The 19,536-nt window shown below is 36.3% G+C and overlaps 2 protein-coding genes across 4 annotated transcripts; both read left to right on the forward strand.

The window, feature by feature from the left end:
* Window positions 1–2,590: 2,590 nt before the first annotated feature.
* Window positions 2,591–5,503, forward strand: LOC100246597 (glutathione S-transferase L3). Its single transcript, XM_002276265.5, has 10 exons — window positions 2,591–2,777; window positions 2,866–2,940; window positions 3,261–3,321; window positions 3,461–3,547; window positions 3,742–3,840; window positions 3,933–4,035; window positions 4,125–4,201; window positions 4,320–4,427; window positions 5,082–5,162; window positions 5,279–5,503. The coding sequence occupies exons 1-10, from the start codon at window positions 2,767–2,769 to the stop codon at window positions 5,285–5,287; spliced, it is 711 nt and encodes a 236-aa protein (XP_002276301.1). The 5' UTR covers window positions 2,591–2,766; the 3' UTR covers window positions 5,288–5,503.
* Window positions 5,504–5,995: 492 nt separating this feature from the next.
* LOC100248309 (TBC domain-containing protein C215.01) lies at window positions 5,996–18,835 on the forward strand. Of its 3 annotated transcripts, none has more exons than XM_019221866.2 (18): window positions 5,997–6,602; window positions 6,801–6,870; window positions 7,317–7,868; window positions 7,959–8,141; window positions 8,266–8,379; window positions 10,763–10,821; window positions 10,912–10,978; window positions 11,149–11,200; window positions 11,307–11,399; window positions 11,541–11,624; window positions 11,740–12,149; window positions 13,356–13,417; window positions 13,922–13,991; window positions 14,535–14,615; window positions 14,732–14,833; window positions 16,474–16,598; window positions 17,999–18,098; window positions 18,436–18,835. In XM_019221866.2, exons 1-18 carry the CDS (start codon window positions 6,556–6,558, stop codon window positions 18,460–18,462), a joined length of 2,298 nt encoding a protein of 765 aa, XP_019077411.1. In that variant the 5' UTR covers window positions 5,997–6,555; the 3' UTR covers window positions 18,463–18,835. The 3 variants fall into 3 exon arrangements, with proteins under 3 accessions (XP_010653477.1, XP_019077411.1, XP_010653473.1); XM_010655171.3 differs by having other exon boundaries at window positions 18,446–18,835; XM_010655175.3 differs by lacking the exons at window positions 17,999–18,098; window positions 18,436–18,835 and adding an exon at window positions 16,987–17,984 and having other exon boundaries at window positions 5,996–6,602.
* The last annotated feature ends 701 nt before the right edge of the window (window positions 18,836–19,536 follow it).

Genomic DNA, 19,536 nt, shown 5'->3' on the forward strand with positions numbered 1-19,536 from the left:
GCATGAACATCAACAATATTTGTCTCAATCATGTTTGCATTCAAATTAACCACAACCACAATTTCACCTTTCTTTTTCTTCTCTAGCCAAATTTTAAATTTGAAGCAATCAACTTGCTTGTGGCCAATCTTATGGCAAAAGTTGCACTTCCCCTTGAATTTCTCACTCTTTGCAGGATTAGAAGAAACAGATGCGTTGGAGGTTCCTTGATTTGAATTCCCTTTCCTCTTGAACTGCTTAGAGCCTCCAAAATTCTTGTGTGGAGGTTTTTTCTTCACATTACTGGCTTGATTTGTTATAAGAGCAAGGGAGTGAGTCTCATTTTTCTTCAGTGAGACTTCATGTTGCACTACAATGGACATCAACTCCTCTAGAGTCCATTCTTCCTTCAAGGCATTGTAAGTCAACTTCACTGCATCAAAGGAAGCAGGAAGAGACTCAAGTATCAACCATTTCAGAAAATTTTCACCCAACTCCACTTTCATCTCATTTGCCTTGTTGAAGTAGTGCCTTAGCTTGATGATATGATCCCTAACCCCACTAACTCCATCATATACAGTAGTTGTGAGAAGCTTCAAATGAGTTGCCATTTCAGCCTTATCAACTTTGGTATAATTGACCTTCACATATTCCAAGAAGTCTTTGGCCCGCATTCTTTGATAGATTTATCCATAGTGAATTTCATCACCATCAAACAACTCCTGTTGGAGTGCTCTCATCTTTCATAAAATAATCTTTCATCTGCAGAGCTCACATCAGTGAGCTTACTTGGCTCATCAACCCTCAAAGCCAAGTCCAGATTTTGCAGAGTCATATGCACGTTAAAGGACTCAAACCATTCTTCAAAATTATTTCCAGTAAGAGGTTTGATGGCAGACAATTGCAGAGAAATACCAGGATTGCTGGTAGCTGGAAAATAGCAAAATTCAACAGTATGCATATTATTACAATATCATGCATTTGCTAATTTCCATAATTTCTCAATTTAGCAATAGCTTGGAATTTTAAAAATTCCACGGCGGTAAGGACAACTAATTAAATATTACAACCAAGATGTACTAATTTTATTACCGAAAGGGCAAAGAAAATTAGTACGGTTCATAATATACAATTAATTTCCTTCACCAATCTAAGCATCCTACCAAGCATTGTTATCATCGATAGGACAATTACAATACCCGTATGGATCTTAGTAATCACAATAATAAAACGATTAAATGCGGGAGTTAAATTATCTCAGCAAAGACAATTTGACACATATAGGGTCACGATAGGCAACCACATATATGTTCACAATTGTCATGAATAAAATTCAAAATATCTTAATTTTCACAATTTGACACACTTGGAATTGCCATAGGCAATCACACAAGTGTGCTTCATTGCCTCAATAAATTGAAATATTTAACAAAATTTACATAGGACAACATTATCGATATAAGGAAAAATTATACCATAAAGAACAATAATAATAATAATTGTCCCAATAAAGTCAAATTTAACAAATGTATAATAATTCTAGCATATGCACAATCAATCCAAGAATACCAAGGCAACAAAAAAAAAAAAAATTGTTTTTTTTATGACGTCATCACATCACTATTCACCTTCTCCTCCAGCTGAGCACGGCCTGGTTCTGGAGAAGAAAAAAAAAAATTTTCCACCCAAAATTTCACGCATTTTTCGTCAAAAATACATAGATTTCCATCCTCAAACATCAATTCTTTAATCCAAACCCAAAAAATTGCACAAAAAACGCATAATAGCAAGAACCAAACAAGCCCTAATTTTCGAAATATCATCAAATGAGCTCCAAAAATCACAAAATTTGATGGGTTTTGCTTCAAACAATATTCTCTACAAGTTTCCAACAACAATCAGGCTTGAAAACAGAGAATCAACATCAAACGAGAAATAAAATTCAAAAAAAATTGCTTCCACAACAGGAAACGAGAAACCCAAAAATTAACCCAAAATTGCAGCTCAAATATCAATCATGCTTGCTTTGATACCAATTGATGAGAATTTAAATTGCATAGGATCACATGTTGACAATTGAGCATGCATTTAATAGAAAAATTCAATCCGTTACCTTGGTTCGTGCTTTGGGAAGCCATTTCTGCTCTCCTTTGATATCCAATAATCTGCTTTCCGGGTGCGTAATGGTCCGAGAATGAGCGATCAATGAACTCTTCCCTTGTCTCCCAAAATTCAGTCCAAAGTGGAGTGTGTGAGTGTGTTTGTCGGGAGAGCTCTCAAAGAGAAGAAAGGATGCCCTCCCTAAAATGCAAACACACACACACACACACACATATATATATATATATATATATATATTGCACATTACACACTTTAGTTGGACGACTTGACTTAATGGGTCAGTCAACACACACATATATATATATATATTGCACATTACACACTTTAGTTGGACGACTTGACTTAATGGGTCAGTCAAGTGAATTAGGGTGAGCCCATAAAAAATCAAGCAACAATATGTGTCCAATCCCATTATGGACCACAATACAAAAATAAATTAACACTGATTTATAATATTATCAAATTAACATAAAAATTCCAACATTTCGCATAGCGTCATTGCTCGCGATGGCGTGGGACCAGTCCGTATCTCTCTTCCGGATGATGACTTCCACACAGCGTCATTGCTCGCGATCGCGCGGGATCAATTTCTCCTATAAAACCACTCAGAACTGCTATCTCTCTGCACCCTAAGCTTCTCGCCCTCCCAGACAGCAGACATCAGACATGGCCACTACGTAAGATTTTGGAAATTTTCTCCATAAATTTGCATTGTATTTCTTTCAATTAATGGGGTTTTGTTTTGTTTTGTTTTGAATTTCCTAGATGTGTGGAAGAGGTTCTGCCTCCGGTGTTGGATTCTACTTCTGATCAACCTCCTCTCTTTGATGGCACCACAAGGTTCTTTCATTTTCACTCTGTTTTTTTTTTTTTCCCGATCATTTGCTGATCCCCTGTTTGGTTGGTAATAAACTCAAGTCCTGTAAAAGGAAAGAACATAAAAGAAAATTCTTTTGTTTCAATGATTGGGACACAGAATGATCGGCTCAATTATTCGTTGTGATACTGTTTGACTGGGTTAACTACATTTTCTTTTCGGGGCCTTTGGATTTCATTTACTGAGTTTTCTTGGCAACCAAACGGGGGGCGGCGGGCGATTGGTTGTTTTTTAAAATCTGGATTTCTCTTCGGGTTTATAAAAATGGATTTGTTTCTTGAAGGTTGTATATTTCATATTCTTGCCCCTTCGCCCAGCGAGTGTGGATAACCAGGAATTATAAGGTTGGTTGGTTCTCTTGATTCCCTTGTAAACTCTGCTTCTGTTGTTCTTAAGCTGTGTAATGCAAGTTTTTATGGTTTGGTATTAGATTTCAAACTTCGCGCTTTGATCTTAGATTGTCTTTAAATCTTTTGATTTCAGGGTTTACAAGAACAGATTAAATTGGTTCCTCTTAACCTTCAAAACAGGCCTGCATGGTATAAGGAAAAAGTCTACCCTGGAAATAAGGTGATATTCTTTGAAAACGATATGCTTTTATTCATTTATTTATTAGGATACCTATTGAGATGTTTGGTTTTCTAAAATTTTGTGCTTATGGAAAACACATTAATTGATCATTTACAGTTGATCACACATGCTTTTACATCAATTTAACAAATTATATCCTCTATTTCATCAACTAAGAAGTCGTCCTTTTATAGGTGCCTGCACTGGAACACAATAACAAAGTCATTGGAGAGAGTCTTGATTTGATTAAATATGTTGATAGCAACTTTGGAGGGCCTTCACTTTGCCCCGATGTAAGATTTGCAAAATTCATTTGTGCCCTTGATGGGCTGCCCCTCTCTGCCTCCGCCTCTCTAACAAAAGTGATGATGTGAAAACATTTTAGGGTCCTGGCAAGCGAGAGTTTGCTGAGGAGTTGATCTCCTACACTGATACATTCATCAGAATTGTATATACTTCATTTAAAGGAGACCCAGCAAAAGAAGTTGGTGAGTTGTTTACCTTGATACTTGTGGAATTTTTATTATTACACAGTATTCTATACAGGAGATTGATGGAAGCTAGTTATCTGTAACAGGTGCTACTTTTGATCATCTAGAAACTGCCCTGCATAAATTTGATGATGGGCCTTTCTTCCTTGGCCAATTCAGTTTGGTAGGTATACTTTTCGCTCATGTTAAAGTTCTTTCTTAATGCTGCATTGCATGCCTTTTGTTGATTTTGGGTCACGTACTTTCTCATCTAGCTTTCACAAGTAAAATTATGTTTTCAGGTGGACATAGCCAACATTCCATTTGTTGAAAAATTCCAAATCTTCTTATCCGAAGTGTGGAAGTATGACATCACAGCTGGCAGGCCTAAACTAGCAGCATGGATCGAGGTACTTTCAAAAATCATACAATGTTAATAGAAAGATTGATGAAATGTAGTTAGCAGTAACTTTTGTCCATAATGAAGCAGATGCCCTCCTTGTCCATTGATAAACTGTAGAAGTTGCACAAACCTAGGCACAGGCATGCTAGTAGTTCAGAAGTGTGCCTTGGGCTTACAGGCTATTGCTGCTTACCTCCTGAAAGGGTTTTTACTCTTACTCATACTATTTAAGCCTCAGAGTTGATTGTGACATGATGGTCATTGTTTGAAGTCAGTTATATAAATAGGTTAATCTGAGTTTAGAGTGCTGGTTTTTGTTGTCTATAGTAAGGGTTTTGGTGCAGCATTTCTTGGGGCACTTCTACTGATGATCCTCCCAGAAATTTTTCGCTACACTTAGTCTGTTTGGTAGTACTTTTAGGCAGCATTTTTAGGCATTTGGCAAAATTTAGAAAGTGCTTCTAAAAAGTTTGAAAATTACTTATAGTACTTCCTAGAGAAACACTTTATAAATGATTCTTCTAAAAACATTTAGAACACTGAAGCTCTCAAACACACTTTTAGTTTTGAGTAAGTGTTGCACAAAGTAGTGTGTGGTGTTATTGTAATGGTCCCTCTTGGTTCTTCAACGATCATCTTGGTCATCCTTATCCTTTTGCAGGAGTTGAACAAGATTGGTGCTTATAAGCAAACAAAATGTGATCCCAAAGTAGTCGTTGAAGCTTACACGAAGCTTTTCCTGGTAATACTTCTATAGCAATCTGGTTTAATGTTCTGTGTGTGCTTTTTTCAATTTTCTCTGTGCTTGCAGACTATATATAAATTGCTGACCTCTTGAACATATTTCCCGCTTTGCAGACCCAGTAATGATCATCTTCCAGTAACAAACAGATCAATTGTCAGCACTGGTTTTCTACTATCTACAGAATAACGGGGCTTGGCTCCCTTTCCCTTTGGAATGTCTCTTAGTCTATTGTACTGTTTTACGTGCCTATATGGTAGAGCTAGAGTTACCATGTAATAGAGCCATTTGGCAGCCATACCTGGCTACATTCATAAATAAAATTGAAGTCTTTTGCAACAGCTGCTTTCATGGGGGCCTCATTTGGAATAATAACAACTCATTTTTCTTCAACCATACCATGTATGTGCATTTTTTATTGTAAATAATAAATGATTAAATTAATTAAATAAGATCATTTTGGAACAAAAAGCTGCTCCATTTAATGTATGTGCAGTTTTGTTTCGCATCAAGCGAATCAATGCTCCTGAGTTCTGAGTTCTGACCCATTCATATTTCTAAATTGTACCATGCACGGTGCACCCAGTGAAATTAAATCTTATATGCGATCTGGGGTTGACTTGCTTTTTCTCCATTTTTTTTTAGCTCTCTCTATTTTTGTTTATTAAGGAAACAGGGTTATCCTTAAAATTAACTTTCATAAATAACAAGAAACAACTGTGCACCTTTTATTGATAACGAGATTATTAACACATATTTTTAATCCTACCCTTGGAAAAAAAAAAGAAAAAAAAAGTTGAAAGAGGTGGCTGGGCTGGGCTGGGCCTCAGATCAAACAGGCCAAACATCACAGTCGAACGACACGTGAGTCCAATTCGATTAATTCATGGAAGGAAACTTAAAATAAGGAGCCAAACAAGAACGTTGGAGGAGAAAAAGGAAAAGAGAAGAACAGTTGCACAGTTGCAGGAATCAAGCGACAAGCGACAACCACCAAAACTCAGACCATCCGAGGATGCCGGACACGACTTTGAACCTCCTCAACAATTCCCAACTCTTCAGGTACACCCGCCATTTTCTTCTTCTGTGACTGTGCCCACGTGTTCTTGCCCCCCTTGTTTCTCTCCTTCGGTTTGTTCCATCATAGCTTCACTATCTTTCTAGGTTTTCAATCTGTTTGTGCTCTGCTCACTTGGATTCTCTTGAACATAATGTCTCTTTTCTCCCCATTTTATTTTGTTTCGGATTTGGTGGGGTCTGGGCTGGTATTCGAATGAGTGGGTTACTGAGAAATATTTGAGACATTTGAGTTTTGGTATGAAGTTTCGTATTGGGATATTAGAATGTGGAAACTGAGCGATATGGGCGGTGGACTTGCTGGTTTTTGTAAAGTATGTTGTTGTCTCTGTTGAGTAGGCGGTCGTTGGAGGTTGATTCCAGGTAATGATGGGGTTTTTGGGTTTCTTTTTGAATGTTTTATATTCGTATCTATCTATCATATCTCTCTTGTCTGTCATTGTCATCAAGAGTCTGGAGTTACGGAAGATAGATTGGACTTGTTTTCTCGGATATATGGAAATGAGATATTTGTTTGTTTGAATTTGAGAATCTTGAGAATCTACACGTTGATGTTGACAGGGACGCGTATGGATTTGCATTGAGACCTCAACACCTTCAAAGATATAGAGAGTGCTGTGAAATATACAAGGTACTTAATGTCTAGGTTTATTATTTATTTATTTATCATGACTCGTGGAGGGATGTGTCAGGCATGGAATTACAAAATTAGAAAATAATTTGTTGCTCACACTTTTCTGGTTGTAGGGAAAAGATGACACATTGTGTATACGACTTTTAGGTATTTTATTATATTAGAAACCTAGGAAAACAAGGAACCACTAAATGGGGTCGAATATGTTCTTTGGCTTAGTTGAGTTGAGTTGCTCATATTTGAGGGACTAAGATGAAATATTCAAAGTTATCTTTCTTTTTCATCCCCCACCCTTACTTTTTTCAGCAAATTAGCTAAAGATGAATCATCAGATGACCAACATTGTTACGCATTAATATTTGATATTTGATTTGATGAAGCCATGTTTCTAGCATTAAATAGCAAGGACCATTTTCTAGTCAGCTCTGTGTCAATGTATTCAGGAGGAGGAAGAGGAGAGGACACATAAATGGAAGCAATTCCTTGAACAGCAAAAGGAGTCTTCTCTAGTTTGTGCTTTTGTGGAGGAATATAACAACACTTTGCTTACTGAAATTACACGGGAGGAAGCAGAGTATGTTCCAGGGAGGGGTGGGGAAGGGAATGTGTCAAGTAGCAAGAAGTCTGTTTCTGATGGTTCAACAGAAAGTGACCAACAAAAGGAGGTGTTGGTGGAAAAAGAACCAAAAGCTGGTAAGGTCCGAAAATGGGCCCGGATTCGATTGTCCCTTAGTGCCATCGAGAGTACAATGAGTTTACGTATTAAGGAGAGAAAGAATATGAAAGATGAGCAGATAGGTCGAAATCATCTTCCATCCATTGAAGAGGACTTTGAGGAAGTGCTCTCTTTTAATTTGATATCAGATGACAGTGGGAATGAATCCTTGGAAGCAAGTGCTGCTGCTAATGGGATCTCACCAGAACCTTTCTTTCCTTGGAAAGAAGAACTAGTGTGCCTTGTTCGCGGGGGACTGCCAAAGGCTCTCAGGGGAGAGGTACAGTTGATACTATTGAATTGGTTGGTTTTCGTGTTCTCATGTTAGAGAGAAATTATTATGTATGTTACTATTATATTGACATTACAGGTATGGCAAGCATTTGTTGGTGCAAGAAAACGCCGTATGGAGAGATATTACCAGAATTTGATAGCTTCAGAAACTAATGCTGGTGAGGGCAAGGATTATGGCAGCTCTTTATCAGTCAATGGCAGTAAGCAGCCCAATGCAGATCATGCCATACCTGAGAAATGGAGAAGGCAGATTGAGAAGGTCATTAGATGCATGGGCCTTGGACTTTATCGTTCAATCTTTTTGATTCGTAGGTGCTACTACTTGTACCTTGTATTGCACTCTAGGCATCTCCCTAGCCTAACTTCTCGTGTTCTCTATTCAGGATTTGCCTCGGACATTCCCAGGCCATCCTGCTCTAGACGAGGTTGGTAGAGATTCCTTAAGGCGTTTGCTTTTAGCGTATGCTCAACATAACCCCTCTGTTGGGTATTGTCAGGTAACTAGAGTTCCAAGAGTTTCTATCCTTTGTTTTCTTAGTTTAATCACTATTGATATTTAGGTTATTGAAATCATGTTGAAAAAAATGGTTAGTTGTCTTATTCTAGTAGAAAGTGCTTTAACTTTGTGGAACTCTTGATGCCTAATTGTTTTGCTTCATACTTGGTTTCCATGTTTGTACCACACCTTCTTTTGCCACTTGTGCTACTTGATACAAGGGTACAATATTTTTCTAACTTTGTACATTATTATATTCTTATATGTAAATATCAAAAGGGAAAGGCTTTCTGCTTTGGAGTTTTCAACTTGCCTTGTAGGTGGTAAAATGACTTGCATTATTCTTTTGCCTTGAACAACTAGTTTTCCTAAAAGTTTAAGTTGTTAGTATTATAATCTCTAACACCATCTGTCATCTATGGCCCCATAGCTGCATGTGAAGACACACAGGCTTGTAGGCAAACAAATCTCGACAACCTCCTTTAAGCTTTGCACATGGGCTCAATAAATTGGGGAAATAAACATGTGGTGAATTTTGAACTCATGATCTCTCACTAAATGAGGTTCTTATTCCAAATTAAATATCTAATTTTCCTAAAAGTTAAGCGATTAGGATTTAGACTCATAATGAATATTATGCTCTCTAACAAAATGGACTTAAGCCTAAGATGAAGTTGTTGCATAAACTGATGTGAAGCTTGGAAATGCTATTTTTGTGGAGAATTTATTTAATTATTTATATAATTATTTTAGACTTAGATTAAGATGCGTTGAATATAATTATGTAAGTCTATTGTTCTTAATAGTATAATGGAGGTTGTATTGGTTGAGTTGGCTTTTTAGCCTTAAGGCCCTCTTTATGCTTTTCGTGAAGTGTTGGACTTTATTCTATTTTTTCAACTTGTTTATTTGCATTCAAAAACATCTCATATGACTTCCCCTTGTTGCCTTGTGTTTGTAATTATTTTTCCTTCTTTTCCTTCCTTTTGACTTCTTTAAATAGTGGGGTGGGAGAGTGAGTGTGTTTGTGCGCGCACTGTTGCTTGTGTGTTAAACTTGCTTTAGGAGTCAAATCATGAATCATAGGCAAGGGAGACATCATGTAACAACTAGCTTCACAGGGTGGAGCTTAGTGGTAGTGTCCTCGGACAATGAACCTGAGATCTTAAGTTCAAGCATTCCTAGTATTTAAGTTGTGTAGCATGGAGGGCTATGCCACCATCACCCTGGTTTTGCTTTAGCAGTAGTTTGGGATAATGTCTTGCTCTTGGGATGAATTCAGTGTTATCCAAAAAATTTATAAAAAGAAAACATTATACAACAACTTATGAAATCAAGCCCAAGAAGAACTTGATAGCTTGAGTTGATGTGGAGGTTAATATTTCTTTTTGAAAATTCTGGTGATATTATAGTTCTGTGTGGAATTCTATTGGTTTTAACCATAGATGAGTATTTTTGAGGACATGGTGGCATTAAGTTGTCCTTTTAGCCTTGAGGCGAGATCCTCTTGATGGTCCTCTCTGCTCTTTCAGCATTTCTTTTGAACAAACAGTTAGTAATATTTTTTATAAATGTATTGTCTTTTTTTTGGTGGCCAATCGTTGTTTAGATGAAGAGTTAAGAGGAAGTTGAAGTTTCCCTCTTATTTTCTTGACTTGAATGAATTCCTTTCTAGCATGAGAAAAGAAGGAAAAAAGAGAGAGAGAGAGAGAGAGGATAAGGGAAGCAAAATTGTGATTTTTGGGCATAGTAGGAATTAATGTGGTCCAACTCAAATTCTGTGTCACTTGTTCTATTTTATTTTATTTTATTTTTATTTCTGACATCAACTTTTGTCACCAGTGATCATGGGTGGTGCTCAAGGAATTTTCTTTGCTTGCTATTTTAGCAACATTACCTTTAATATAATTTTGTTATTTATAACTCAGGAGAGCCATTGGGTTCAAATGATCTCTTGGCTGCTTTTGTAGCATAACTAGCTTACTTGTAACTCTTAGGGACTTGTTTCTATATTTTTAATTGAAGACACTCTGTAACTTATTAAATTTGGTGATGGAAAATTCTGAGCTCTAAATTTTGAACTTGTTTGTTACACGAGGAATATAAAGGTAGTTAAATTTCTTCTGGCATTTTGAGATGTCTATATGATGGTACCACTGAGAATTGTCGTTTCATATTGCAGTGTGCTCCCATTGAATCTCATATTATTGTGTTTAGTTCTTAATTCTTTTCATCCACTGTGATTAGTATTTCCACTTTTACTTTGTTCTGTTCTATGAAACTAATAGTCATCATATTGTATCATCGTGTTTTGCTTCTCCCATCAAATTCCATATTGTTCTGATTACTTCTTTTTTCCATCTATTGAATTTACACACACACAGGCAATGAATTTCTTTGCTGGATTGTTGCTACTTCTGATGCCTGAGGAAAATGCATTTTGGTAGGTGAAAACTTTTGACATCATGGTGGAACACACGCATAAAACAATTAATTAGCTTTATGGATTTGTTTGTTTTAACCAAATTATCAGGACTTTGGTGGGTATTCTTGATGATTATTTCGATGGCTACTATTCAGAGGAAATGATAGAATCTCAGGTAATGTGTTTTCACTGTCCAGAGTTGTATGGTCACTATCATTAATTTCATTCTGGTATTAGCATACACTTCTATGTTTGTTTTGAGTTTTCCCCTATCAACCTTAATAAATATGCCGAGGACACTAATTTAATAGTTGTGCTGGTTTGAGAAAAGTTCTGTATTGACAGGTTGACCAACTTGTTTTTGAGGAGTTGATGCGTGAAAGATTTCCTAAATTAGGTTTATCTCTTGTTATCATTTGTTTATTATGTATCCATCCTCCTAAATTGTTTTTGTTACATGAAGTAATTTGATTAGTATCTTGTCTTTTATGCTTCCTGTGCAGTTAGTCATCTGGATTGCTTAGGAGTGCAGGTGGCCTGGATCTCTGGACCTTGGTTTCTTTCCATTTTTGTGAATATTATTCCATGGGAAAGTGGTGAGGTTTGCATTATATAATAGAGCAATACATTCTGAAACTGAATGAATTTCCTTTAATTTTTCTTTGCATCTCTAGATTCATTTTGAACACTCCTAGTTGTCAAGCATATTAACCTTGTAATGGTTCCTTTAACCTCAGTTCTTCGAGTTTGGGATGTGCTTCTATTTGAAGGAAACCGTGTTATGCTATTTCGGACAGCACTTGCTTTGATGGAGTTATATGGTACACAGAAAAATAAACTTCAGTGTCTGAACTCTTTGGCACAATAACTCACAATTTAACTCTGTTTTTAGGCTGTTCAGAGCCATGAAATTCTATCACATTCAATTTCTTGTAGGTCATGCACTAGTTACAACGAAGGATGCTGGAGATGCAATCACTTTGTTGCAATCTTTTGCCGGCTCAACGTTTGATAGTAGTCAGCTTGTTTTGACTGCTTGCATGGGCTACCTGGCTGTAACTGAAGCTAGACTGCAAGAGTTGAGGAAAAAGCATCGACCAGCTGTACTGGGAGTCATTGAAGAAAGATCAAAGGAGGGCCGTGTTTGGAAGGATTCCAAGGGTCTTGCATCTAAGCTATATAGTTTCAAGCATGATCCTGGATCATTGATAAAAGAAACAAATACAGAAGGGTCAGGTGATAATCTTACAGATGGGGATCAGTCTCCTTCCGCTAATCTGGATGTCTTTCTTAAAGGCTTAACTGTCAATTCAGAAGGAGATTCCGTTCCAGACCTTCAAGAACAGGTAGCTAAACTCTTCCTAAAAATTCAGAATATATGTGCTTTATTGGTTGGAGATCCGAATACAACTATATAATATTTTAACTTCAATGATTCCCTAGAGAAGATATGTGTGTTCTTAATGTTGTTTCACCACTTTAATTTAACATAGCCTCTCTGTATAGTGGTGGCTGTCTGAGTTGCAAGAATGCAAATTAGACACACGGAGGGTTCAGTATCATGGAATTACCATGCATATGACATTGCTTTGGGTAAATTTGGTTATTGTGTTTCACATATTCATTGGAGTTACAAAGTTATTTATATTAAGGGCTCAATCCTCCATCCATGCATGCTCGCAGAGTATGCTGGCAGATGTAGATGAATGTGAGTACAAATATCCACCATAAAATGACACATGGTTTTAAAAAGAAAAGTCATGTTTGATATTAAATAAAATGATATATGACATGTCTCATTGAATTTTTAATTTTCAAAATATTGTAGTTTATTACACTAATGGTGTAATAATTTAATTTTAAAGATCAAGTAGTACCAATGTGGTGCACTTGTACAGCTTAATTTTCAAATTAGTGTAGTTTATTACAATTATTTAAACCCAACGGCCATCTCGATGATTTGATGTGTAACACTGTTCTCATTCTATAAAAATATTTTGATTTAATTTTTACTCCTTAATAGGAATAAATAGGTATTTTTTGTGCTTAATGTACTTGGCTGAATTCTTTTAGATTGCAATATTATATATTATTCTGTGCTCTTTATTTTTATCTTTGGAGTTTGGGGTGGGGTGGGAAGCATCCATTTTCTTAAACTAAAAAATGAGCAAAATTTGATGAAAAACCTTTGTGAAGCATGTAATGTAAGCTAAGTTTTTACTGACAATTTTTTTTTAAGGTTTTACAAGCTTTACATTGTTTTTGAAGTTGGCTTCACTAAGACACAATGAGTTTGGGTTAACATTAAAAGTAATTGGGAGCGTGTTATCTATTACTCCTCACTACATATGGATTTCCACCAATCTTTCTGTGGCTGCATGTTGTAATTTGATGAGCTTGACTGAGTTTCCGTTCCTGTAATTGCTCTCCCTTTTATAATTTGTAACTGCAGAAGTCCATTCTACATAATCTGATGCCATAATTAGTTGGAAAATATAAGCACTTCATGTGCAACTCTTTTTAAGTTTCAATCATTAACAGCTTATGTGCAGGTGGTTTGGCTGAAGGTTGAATTATGCAGGCTGCTGGAGGAGAAAAGATCTGCTACACTCAGGTTTGTATTTTATGGTAATGTTTAGTTTCTGCATCTTTCTAGTGACGTGGTATTTTCATGGGCTCATTTTATATAGTGAAGATAACATAGCTTTAGAGATTTGATAAGATGAATCACTGATTCTGAGTTCTCAAGTTTAGTAGCCATCTCAGTGCACCTGGAATTCTGAGGGGCATTTGTTTACTCAGTGTAGTCTATGTATGTGGATCAGGAGCCTTGTATACTTAAGAATTGCTCCCTAAGAGCCACTCAGCCACTGTTGCATCTTGACCTTGTTGCTCTCTTCTATGTCCTATTGTGGATTTAAGAACAGAAATTATTCCTAATTTCTTGGAACTATTAGTGTGAAATTATCCCAACCAGTACATGGCAGCCAATTTTGGAAACACAGAATGACTCCTAAAAAGAAACTCACTTTCTCATTGGCATGAATTTATTAATTTCATCGATGTTGCTCATGGAAAATTTGATTGAAACTATGTGATGGCTCCTGTTCTTTTACAGAGCTGAGGAGCTAGAGACAGCTTTAATGGAGATGGTCATGCAAGACAATCGACGGCAATTGAGTGCAAAGGTATGTCTAATAGGCAACAGCTCTTGCTTTACCATGTTTGGCCCTTTTATGTCAAAGGAAATATGTGCTACTATGGACTTAAGTATGGGGTTGCAGCATGATTCTCTCTCTCTCTCTATCTATCTCTTTCATGATTAAACAAGTGGCTGTTTTAAATCTTTCTCTCCTTTAATGCTCTTTTGATATTGGTTTATGCTTAAGAAAACACATACCTGTATCTCCCTTCTTCTGCTGGTGTTTTGCCTCTCATTTTTGTTGTCTTTGAAAAATTTATGATGTATGCTAGCATGTTTTTTATTAATATTTTGTGTTCTTTTATTTATAGTGCAAAAGCTGCTGTAGTCTTATCTCAAATTTGATTGATATTCTAGACTTCTATTAAAATTCACGGAAAACTCATGTTTTAGGGTTCAGCACCATAGAGCTAATGTGGAACTAAAAAACTTAAGATGGGTGTTAGCTTGTTTGATATCTCCCTCTGCTTGCAAGCTCCAAGTCAGTTGTCTTGTTTAAAAAGTTCAAAGATTTGTTTATAATCTGCAGGTTGAGCAGTTGGAGAAAGAGGTAACTGGCCTACGACAACTCCTTACTGATAAGCAAGAACAAGAAAAAGTGATGCTGCAGGTTTAATTCTGCCATTTGTTCTTTTTTCTGTCTACTTGGGATAGGATGATCTATGCTATTCCCTTATTCCGCCATGAATCCTATAGTAAGTGGCAGATAACTTGCACATGCTATAGGTCTTAATGCGGGTGGAACAAGAACAGAGGGTCACTGAAGATGCTCGTGTTTCTGCTGAGCAAGATGCAGCTGCTCAGAGATATGTAGTTAACGTGCTTCAGGTTCTTTCACCTCTTCATTTTATCACTTTTGGAATCCTCTCGCAGTTTATCTTTTCTGGAAAGTATCTGAGCATGTCAGGGTTAGGCATGCACCAAAAATAGGAAATACAACACATGGCGCTTAAGGAACATAAAAGCATCATTGAATAGGGAATGCATGTGGGCTATAATCCAGAAAGAAGAAAGAGTAAAATCTTAATTGCTAAGTAGGGATAATCAAATTTGAAGAGGAGATCAACTATTTCTGTCAAATCTTAAAACTCTTGACTAGTTGGTGGCAGTTGGTATTCTGCTCAGAAAAAACATGACCTTCAGTTCAAAACCCAAATTTATCAAATTTGTTAGGTGTGTTGCTTTCTTTAGGGAAGAATACATGTCAAGATTCCTCATGAAGTTGAGAATCAAATGTCACAATGATATTGTGTTCGATTCATTTGTTCAATGAACAATGTCCCTAACCTCAGTTGGCTTGAATTTTTTTTTTTTTAATAGGAGTTCGAAAATTTTGCCTCATTATTTGTGCACCATGTTATAAAATCACAGAAGGAACCATCTTTCTGGAATTCTCCGATGGATTTTCCCTCCATGACCATTAGCATCAAGCCTAAACCATATGCTGGCTACATTTACTCTTGAACAACAAGTTTCATGGCACAGACAAGCATCAACAATATTACGTGTATTAAATAGTTAGAATTCTGTAAAAGGAGCCCAACCCTTGGCACTGTTTTCATAATTTTGTATCACCTTAGTCAAATCTGTTTGCACAGTGTAGAATTTGACCTATTCCTCCTAAATATTCATAATATTAACACTATTTGGATACTCCTTTATAATTTGAGAGGCATTTCATTGATCAAGGTGTTTTATTCTACCATTTTGTTAAGAACATGAACTTTTCCCTTGTTATTCAGAATGTCATCCTGTAGTGAAAACATTCCTTTTCCTGTTACAACAGTTGGTCTTTGTTTCATGATGCCAAAACCTTCTCACAGCTCTTTTAGATAACTATTGTTGGTGGTTCTCTTAATTTTTCCTATCATGCTTCTTTTTCCTATTTAGTATGATTGAACTCCAACATCTTGATCTCAGTTATGCTTGTTTCACATGCTTGTTATTTATTGGTACAAACTTTGCTTAATGCTCCAGAAAAATCTTATTGTTGATATTCCCTTCGTTAATATCAGTGAGTTTACCTTTTTCCAGGAATTGAGGAGCTTCATTAGTGGAATCCTAAAATCTGGTTTTAAATGGATCCCTTGAAGTTTGAATTAAAATTTTAACCTGTTCATTATTCATCACTTTGTTGGGATGTTAACAACCATTGAGGAGTAAAGATTTGCTTGCTCATCTCTTTATGGTTCTAATCCATCGCAACCTACGGTTACAACCAGAAATTTATCATTTCTAACAAAATTGTGAAACATCACAATTCCCTCAGCTTGTTTTGAATCCTTATAACTATGGTGAATAAATGGCTTAGGGAAACCAATTTGATGGAACTGCTGGATCTGATGCCAGGAAAGTTGTTTTACTTTCTTGTCAGCAGATCAAGATATTGTGAAAGAATATTATGTTTTATCATGACTTTCTTGTATTATATGAGAATATTATTTCTCAGCACAAACATATATATGCAGGAAAAATATGAAAAGGCTACGGCTTCTCTTGCTCAGATGGAAGAGAGGGTGGTTATGGCAGAAACAATGTTAGAGGCTACCTTGCAGTACCAATCTGGTCAAGTTAAAGCACTATCATCTCCACGGTATGTGAGCAATTCCTCAGACAGGAAATATCTCTTTTCATAGAAAGTTATCTTTTTGTTATGAATGTCAAAAAAAATCAATTTTGAGATAATATTCATAGAAAAATTTTAGGGTCTTAAAATTTTACAGTTACTCTATTCAACATTGCACTGGAACTTCCAGTGAAAACTAACAATGGAAAATCTTGGCCAACCTAAGAAGTAGCTATGAAAGTATCCTAAATTTTCTAAATACCCAACCTACCAAGTCAACCATAAATTAGGTGTTCTGAAAATGGCAGTGTCCTCCCTTAGTTTAAACCACTTCAAAATAAGATGTCTTATCAAAGAAGCAACTCAAAATGGATCAGCAGGTGATCAACTCATGCATACCCACTTTGCAATGCAGAAGGGATCATGCAATAAAAAGTTCCTCCATTGCTTAAGGCCCCTGGCCTTCCAACTTTGAAAAATTGGACAACTGTGTTTGCATTGCCAGAAGATGGATCAAGATGAGAAAACTTATATAAAGGAAGACAAAAAGAAAATCAGATAGTCAGTATCATTGGCTTTTTTCTGTTGCAATGGTATAGGGGAAGAAAGAACTTAAGGATTGCCTCCACATACCACATAAAGCCAAGATGAAAGATTTGTGGACATTTGGATTATGTAATCTAGGTCTGGCAAAGTTTGAACTGGCCCTACAAGTATGCTTGAAGTTCTAGAGGGTCGATACTTTGTTGATAACCGATTTTGTTTTTTTTGATAAGTTACCTTGTTGATAACCCTTATTGTAACTCTTTGAAGTGGAGGAAGCATGTTCCCTTTTTATTCTTATTTTCAGAGGCCACTTTCTGGAAAATGAATCTTATCCACTTCAGTTTCATGTCATAAAATTATTTTAATAAAATGGAATTTCAACAGTATTGCACAAATCATCCAAGTGCATCAAGTCCCTCATTTTCTAAGATTTCTTTTTCCATTTTAACAAAATGGAGAGCCAAGTAACATGACTCCAGCCATTTTCCTCTCCCATACCTGAATTAGGAAGCTTAGAATTCAAGAACAGGATTAATTCATATATCCTAGCCATTCAGAAATCATTTAACTATAGGAATTAAATAGTTAAATCCATTCTCTTTTGCATTCATTGAAGCTTTGACCAAAAGGACTAAAATATTTTTGGGTTCCTGAATTCAACATGCTTTGCAGCCACTGAAGTTGCACCTGGTCAATCTTTCCCACAATAATTGAACACCTTGAGAACTTATTTGAACTTGCAAATTCCTTTCTAGAAACAGGGCACACTTGTTTCCTTTACTTTGTGTATATAGGATCTAAGCATCAATGCATCATTTTGTGTAAGTGGACATATTTTATTGATGAAATCAGTGCATTATAAAGGTGCTGTGGTTTTGTAGCTCTGCACAGGCTAATCAAGACTCTGCACAAAATTCATCTATGAAAAGGATAAGTCTGCTCTCTAGGCCATTTGGACTTGGCTGGCGGGATAGGAACAAGGTAAACTTACATGCATGTCCCTGAAAAGTTCTTGATCATTACTGGGCATAGGCAGATACAAAGAGCACACTTATGGAGAGACTGATGGTTTTGCCAAAATTAGACAATAACCGTCAACAAATGGCACATGCTTTAACAGACAGTTTGACAAATATTTCTTTTTATGAACCAGTGACATGCCAAATCATTCAAAAGCTAGAATTTTATAGAAATTTTTTGGACCCTCGAGCACATAGGGTAAAAATTATTGGCATCCCTTTATCAAGTTGGCATTCACCCAGATACTACACATATTTTGCTTGTTTTTGCTTCGGTTAGGATTATAAATTCATGAAAGTTGGATGTAGCAGGGGAAACCTACTAATGTTGAGGAGTCCAGTGAAAGTAAATCCACCCATGAAGAGGAGGTTCCAAACATTTTGCATAAAGAGACTAATGGCAGCCAATAGCAGAGGACAAATAGGGAGAATGGAGAAGCATGTCTCTGCCTCGCTAGAGTCCTCAAAATTGAGCCTGCCCTGCTGCCTAAGTACACATTTTGTTGTGTTGTTCAAGTATATTGCTGCCTAGTTTTGCCCTTGTATTATTTATTATGCTTGGGGGCTTTCGGCAATTGATTTTGTATCAATGTTAAGTTGAGAAGCTACATTGATATATTTCCTTCCTAGACAATCTAATGTAAAGCATCAATTATTTTTTGCTAATTAATTCATTATAGCTGGCAGTTGGACCTTTTACTTCTTTTTTTCCTTTTTCTCCAATTAATGAGGTTATTATTATTATTCTTACTATTCTTTTTTTCATTATGGGAAACATATTGCATGACAGTAAAATTTGCTTCACAATGTTTTTTGTTTCTTCCATGTGCATTAAAAGAGAATACATGAATGCCCTTTCATTCCATTGATGGGAAGGACCTTTGGAAACAATTTAGTTCATGCTGTTTTGTTTCAACAATAGCCGTAATTTCCTGAAAAAGGACACACCAGTGTGCGGTTACTATGCCTTATAACTTATAAGGAGGTGAATGAAACATGGACACTCTTAAATTTGGTGTTGAGTTTCTCGACCCTTTGCCTTACTTGGGATTAGTCAATTCAATTTCTCGATAGGGGCAGAGAAGGGATATAATGGCAGAGTGTTACCTTGACTCATTGTACATCTTGATCAATTGGATTGTTTTTTGTGGATTCCTATATGAAGCTTTTGTGGATGTGTTTCCGGGCATTCCTTTATCATTTCGTCCAACAAGAAGAGTTCACTTTCAAATTTCAATGTCATAAGCAATTTGAACAAATCTAAACAAAGTGGCAGGCATACCTCAATTTTCTATGAAAGTACCTTCTCTATGATCTTATGCATTTTCAATCCTTTGATTACGATATGATCATTGTATGGCAGGGTCAGCTAACATGATGAGTTCACAACAGAACTGTAC

The sequence above is a fragment of the Vitis vinifera genome, chromosome 8, assembly GCF_030704535.1.
Source record: "Vitis vinifera cultivar Pinot Noir 40024 chromosome 8, ASM3070453v1".
Classification (NCBI taxonomy): Eukaryota; Viridiplantae; Streptophyta; class Magnoliopsida; order Vitales; family Vitaceae; genus Vitis; species Vitis vinifera.

What these genes read in the sequence shown, in the direction of transcription:
- LOC100248309 (XM_010655171.3), top strand. Translation starts at nt 6,556, where the DNA reads ATGTTGTTGTCTCTGTTGAGTAGGCGGTCGTTGGAGGTTGATTCCAG. An exon ending in GGAGAAGGCAGATTGAGAAG is followed by an intron (nt 8,142 to 8,265) that starts GTCATTAGATGC and finishes TTCTCTATTCAG; the next exon opens with GATTTGCCTCGGACATTCCC. An exon ending in TGCTTTGATGGAGTTATATG is followed by an intron (nt 11,625 to 11,739) that starts GTACACAGAAAA and finishes AATTTCTTGTAG; the next exon opens with GTCATGCACTAGTTACAACG.
- LOC100246597 (XM_002276265.5), top strand. An exon ending in TCCTTGGCCAATTCAGTTTG is followed by an intron (nt 4,202 to 4,319) that starts GTAGGTATACTT and finishes TTATGTTTTCAG; the next exon opens with GTGGACATAGCCAACATTCC. An exon ending in AACTAGCAGCATGGATCGAG is followed by an intron (nt 4,428 to 5,081) that starts GTACTTTCAAAA and finishes ATCCTTTTGCAG; the next exon opens with GAGTTGAACAAGATTGGTGC.